The sequence below is a fragment of the Macrosteles quadrilineatus genome, unplaced genomic scaffold (assembly GCF_028750875.1).
Source record: "Macrosteles quadrilineatus isolate MER2022 unplaced genomic scaffold, UCM_ALF_1.0 Scaffold_6__1_contigs__length_79288215, whole genome shotgun sequence".
In the NCBI taxonomy this organism is placed as follows: domain Eukaryota; kingdom Metazoa; phylum Arthropoda; class Insecta; order Hemiptera; family Cicadellidae; genus Macrosteles; species Macrosteles quadrilineatus.
The window spans coordinates 77,097,313-77,103,240 of NW_026542599.1; the positions used below are offsets into that span (position 1 = coordinate 77,097,313).

Genomic DNA, 5,928 nt, shown 5'->3' on the forward strand with positions numbered 1-5,928 from the left:
AACTTCTTCACAGGCTAAAACTGTTCTATTCTCTGCAAACGTTCAGACTTGTAATCATTGCCGTAAAAATGGACACTTGATATTTAAATGTGATGACTTCCTAGGCCTTACCCCTGAAAAACGATTGACTGCTGCTAGAAATAGCTCATTATGCAATAACTGTTTAAGTAAAGACCATAGCATAAGAAACTGTGCTTCAACACGTAATTGTAGAATTTGCAAGCGACGTCACAACAGTTTGTTACATTTGAGCTCACAAAACAATAATTCAAAACAGGACTGCGATAAGCAGGTTTCTGCAGGCAAAACACATAATCCTTCTCTGGAAAATTCTGATAAAGAGCCACAGACAGCTTTGGTCGGCTTGTCCCACGCCATTGGTAATGTTGTGCTGTTAGGTACTGCACTAGTTCATCTGAGCACTGGTAGTAAAACAATAGTAGCAAGAGCTGTATTGGATAGTGCTGCTCAGCAAACATTTATTACAGAAAATTGTGCTCGTAACCTAGGCCTAGCTTGCAAACTTACTGAAAATCGAAACATCGTTGGTATCTCGTCCACCATTGTTCCTTCTAAAGGCTTGGTACGTGTAAATATAAGCTCTATTAGTGGCCGAGTGCTTGCTAAGCACCATCCTGTGGTTATTCTGGATAATATAACTAGTAACTTGCCCAGATGCCGTGTTTCCAGGGAAGTTAAGGAAATTATGCACAGTCTAGCCCTTGCCGACCCAACGTTTGACGTTCCTTCTCCTGTTGATATGTTACTTGGCGCAGATTTGTTTTCTTACACCCTTAGTGGTAAACCAATACATTTAGGCCCAAATATGCCTACTGCTCTTTGCACCATCTTCGGTTACGTTTTGCTAGGACATGCTCCTGTTCAGTTTGACAGTGAAAGCAATAGTGCCAATACTACAGTGAATCTGTTAACCATATCTGATTTTGACTTGCACAGTGCTGTGCAAAGATTTTGGGCAGCGGAAGTAGTACCAGATGCTTCGAAGCTATCCCTATCTGATAATAAGTGTAATGAACATTTTTTGGATACACATTCTCGTCTTCCCTGTGGGAAATACCAAGTTCGTCTGCCATTGAAACAGAACCCCTCAGTTCTAGGCGACTCTACCAAGTCGGCCTACAGTATTTTTAAATCCCTGGAATGTCGTCTTGCTCGCAATACCGAACTCAAGAAGAGCTACACCGAATTTATGGAAGATTACAAAACTTCTGGACATATGGTTCCTTGTTCATTGTTACCTCCAGACACAGTTCATCACTTCCTGCCTCATCATGAAGTGTTCAAGGAAGGAAAAATACGAGTCGTATTCAATGCCTCTTCTGTCACTTCGTCAGGAATTTCTCTCAATAGCATCCTGCATGCGGGACCAAAACTTCACAATGACATCCCTAGCATTATCCTTGGGTTTCGTCGACATCGTATTGTCTTCACATGTGACATTCGACAAATGTTTCGTAACATATGGCTGCATCCTGAAGATAGGAATCTACAGTTAATCTATTGGAGAGACGATCCTACTAAACCAATGCAAGTATTCAAATTGTGTACCGTAACTTATGGCATGGCATCGTCACCTTTCTTAGCCAACCGAGTTGTACAACAACTCATTGAAGATGAAAGTACAAATCACCCATTAGCAGCTGATGCCCTTCGAGGACAAATCTACGTAGATGATGCACTACTTGGATCTGAAACGTTGGAAGAAGGACTACGCCTTCAGCAAGATGTCATTAGTTTAATGGAGAAAGGTGGATTTTCGCTCCGTAAATGGGCTTCAAACAACACTCACATCCTCAACGCCATTCCGTCAGAACACCGAGGGACACCTTCAGAATTCTGCTCCCAAGATCAGCCGCTGTGTAGTGTTCTAGGCCTAAAGTGGCTTCCTGACATTGATGCATTCGCTTATGTAGTTAACTCAACTACAACGCCTTTCACTAAACGTTCAGTGTTATCCACTATTGCTAGATTATATGATCCTCTAGGCTTTCTTACTCCAATCATTTTTTGGGCCAAAGCCTTTATGCAACTCATTTGGACAAAAGGAATCCAGTGGGATGATCCTCTCCCGTCAGAGTTAAAACTGAAATGGTGTCAGTTCACCCAAGAACTAACCTTAGCAGATCAGATATATATTCCTCGATATCTGAGTACTCAATCATGCAGTCAACTACAGGTACACGGATTCTGTGATGCCAGTGAAACTGGTTATTGCGCCTCTGTATATTTAAGAGTTACTAACTCTAGTGACAGTGTTAACGTCCATTTGCTAATGGCTAAGTCTCGAGTTGCACCATTAAAAAGTGTATCTCTACCTAGACTAGAGTTATGTGGTGCTCACATGCTTTCGAAGCTATTAGATTTTGTATGCTCTCAATTATTGAAGCATTTTGAAATCAAACAAGTTTATGCTTGGTGCGATGCTACAATTGTGCTGTCATGGATTAAAACCCCAGCTTATAGGCTCAAACTTATGTAGCAAATAGGGTTTCCCAAATTCAGGAAACTACTACTCCGATCATTTGGGCACACATTGCCTCACAACAAAACCCTGCCGACTGCGGTTCCAGAGGTCTTATGACGTCTCAGCTCATCAATCACCCTCTTTGGTGGACAGGTCCCTCTTGGCTGAACACTCCTCCACCTCAATGGCCTCAGTCTTCATTTTCAGTTTTACCTACAGACTCGCTACCGGAAATAAAACCTCCTGCGATAGACGCTTTGGTCACTACCAGCACACCAACATGTGAAATTTTGACAAGATACTCATCTTGGACGAAGCTAATTCATATTGTTGCACTTATACTAAGATTTTTTCATCGCTGTAAGGATAAAATGAGTTCGAAGATTTGCTCAAATCAACAGTCAAAGTCACAAAACTTAGGTGATACATCAACCAATATACCTACTACTCTAAAGGAACTTCAAGCAGCTACTACTCGTGTAATTCTGCTAACACAGCAAGAATCATTTGCTTCTGATATTATTAACCTGCAAAACAAGAAACCTCCTTCTAATCATTTGCAGAAACTTGCCCCATTTTTGGATGAAGCTGGACATATACGCCTTGGTGGTCGACTGAAAAATGCTGCAATAAACTTCAACGCAAAACATCCTATCTTGTTGCCTAAAAGCCATTTTGTGACTAGACTTATAATAGATTACTATCATATATTATATTTACATTGTGGTGCACAACAATTACAGTCACTTATAAGTCAAACATATTGGATTCTGTCAGCTCGAAGTGCTATTAAAGCCAGAGTATTTCGTTGTATAAGTTGTTACAGGACCAAACCTAAGCTAACCCCGCCATTCATGGGTGACTTACCAAGTAGTCGAGTTACTCCCACAAGACCCTTCTCTTCTTCAGCTGTCGATTACGCTGGACCTATTGCCGTAAAGCTACATAACCTCAGAAGACTTCAGAATATTAAAGTGTACATCTGTCTTTTTATCTGTATGTCTACAAAGGCTGTCCACTTGGAAATGGTCACAGATTTGACCTCCGATGCCTTTATTGCTGCTTTGAAAAGGTTCATCTCTCGCCGTGGTATGGTCTCCAACATATATTCTGACAATGGCAAGAACTTTGTTGGTGCTTCTCGTCAACTACAAGAAAGTGTTCAGCAGATAGCGTTGCAATCTCCTACACAACGATTTTTGGAAGATCAGCACATCACTTTTCACTTCATACCTCCTCATGCTCCCCATTTTGGCGGCATCTGGGAACGAGCAGTTCAAAGTGTGAAGAATCATCTGCGACGTGTCATTGGCGACACTTTATTGACCTATGAAGAGTTTAACACACTGCTTTGTCAAGTGGAAGCTATTCTCAACAGCAGACCTCTCACTCCACTGTCTTCGGAACCTGGAGAGTTAGAAGCCCTCACCCCTGGTCACTTTCTTAGTGGTGGACCTCTCGTCTGTTTACCTGAAGCTGATATCTCCGAAATACCTTCCAACCGTTTGAAGAGATGGCAGCAGGTCAAGTCATTTACACAACGCATATGGAAACGCTGGCATAAGGAATACCTGTTTACATTACAGCAGCGCTCAAAGTGGGTCAAGTTTCAGAAGAATTTGGAAGTCAATGATCTTGTTCTAATTCACGAAGACAACTTACCCCCTCTACAATGGAGACTCGGACGCATCATCAAGGTCTTCCCTGGAAATGACAACATTGTTCGAGTTGCCGAAGTGGTTACAAAATCAGGACGCTTCACTCGCCCTGTTACAAAGCTCTCTCCACTTCCCATGGATTAAGCAATCATTAGTATCATTAGGCTAGTTTAAGTTTTCCCACACAGTGTCATTGCATTTTGTTTTTATTTTTTGAAGTCATTGATTTGAATTTTACAGATGAGTATGATTTATTTTGTTACCAAGTTTGTTGAACCTAGGGGTTCAAGGGGGCCGAGATGTCATGTAATTACTACTTTATTATATATTTTATTTAACATGACAAAAGATATTGTCAAAATAACTAATTTATTATTAGTAAGCAAGAAAGAATATTTAATTTAATTTCTTATAATACCAAGTTGGTATAGTCAGGATAATTTCATTTATTTCACTTGCTTACTAATAATAAATTAGTTATTTTGACAATATCTTTTGTCATGTTAAATAAAATATATAATAAAGTAGTAATTACATGACATCTCGGCCCCCTTGAACCCCTAGGTTCAACAAACTTGGTAACAAAATAAATCATACTCATCTGTAAAATTCAAATCAATGACTTCAAAAAATAAAAACAAAATGCAATGACACTGTGTGGGAAAACTTAAACTAGCCTAATGATACTAATGATTGCTTAATCCATGGGAAGTGGAGAGAGCTTTGTAACAGGGCGAGTGAAGCGTCCTGATTTTGTAACCACTTCGGCAACTCGAACAATGTTGTCATTTCCAGGGAAGACCTTGATGATGCGTCCGAGTCTCCATTGTAGAGGGGGTAAGTTGTCTTCGTGAATTAGAACAAGACCATTGACTTCCAAATTCTTCTGAAACTTGACCCACTTTGAGCGCTGCTGTAATGTAAACAGGTATTCCTTATGCCAGCGTTTCCATATGCGTTGTGTAAATGACTTGACCTGCTGCCATCTCTTCAAACGGTTGGAAGGTATTTCGGAGATATCAGCTTCAGGTAAACAGACGAGAGGTCCACCACTAAGAAAGTGACCAGGGGTGAGGGCTTCTAACTCTCCAGGTTCCGAAGACAGTGGAGTGAGAGGTCTGCTGTTGAGAATAGCTTCCACTTGACAAAGCAGTGTGTTAAACTCTTCATAGGTCAATAAAGTGTCGCCAATGACACGTCGCAGATGATTCTTCACACTTTGAACTGCTCGTTCCCAGATGCCGCCAAAATGGGGAGCATGAGGAGGTATGAAGTGAAAAGTGATGTGCTGATCTTCCAAAAATCGTTGTGTAGGAGATTGCAACGCTATCTGCTGAACACTTTCTTGTAGTTGACGAGAAGCACCAACAAAGTTCTTGCCATTGTCAGAATATATGTTGGAGACCATACCACGGCGAGAGATGAACCTTTTCAAAGCAGCAATAAAGGCATCGGAGGTCAAATCTGTGACGTGTCATGTAATTACTACTTTATTATATATTTTATTTAACATGACAACTAATTTATTATTAGTAAGCAAGAAAGAATATTTAATTTAATTTCTTATAATACCAAGTTGGTATAGTCAGGATAATTTCATTTTTTAAGTTGTCAGTCCTGTAAATGCAAGCAGTCCAAAAATCATTCAGTACAGTTCAATCTCTCTCTCACTTTAACTGTGCTACTACAACCATGTTGATGCCAGTAAGCATCAGATCAAATCATAGTGAAAATTAATATCAAGTGCAGTGCAAGATACATATAAAATAGCATAGCAAGATATAT

At 40.2% G+C, this 5,928-nt stretch overlaps 1 protein-coding gene across 1 annotated transcript; it reads right to left on the reverse strand.

The window, feature by feature from the left end:
* Window positions 1-4,840: 4,840 nt before the first annotated feature.
* Window positions 4,841-5,551, reverse strand: LOC128997654 (uncharacterized). The gene has a single exon (XM_054423293.1). It carries the CDS (start codon window positions 5,549-5,551, stop codon window positions 4,841-4,843), a length of 711 nt encoding a protein of 236 aa, XP_054279268.1.
* Between the last annotated feature and the right edge of the window lie 377 nt (window positions 5,552-5,928).

Bases quoted from the DNA above. Each gene is read 5' to 3' on its own strand.
- LOC128997654 (XM_054423293.1), bottom strand. From the start codon at position 5,551: ATGGTCTCCAACATATATTCTGACAATGGCAAGAACTTTGTTGGTGCT.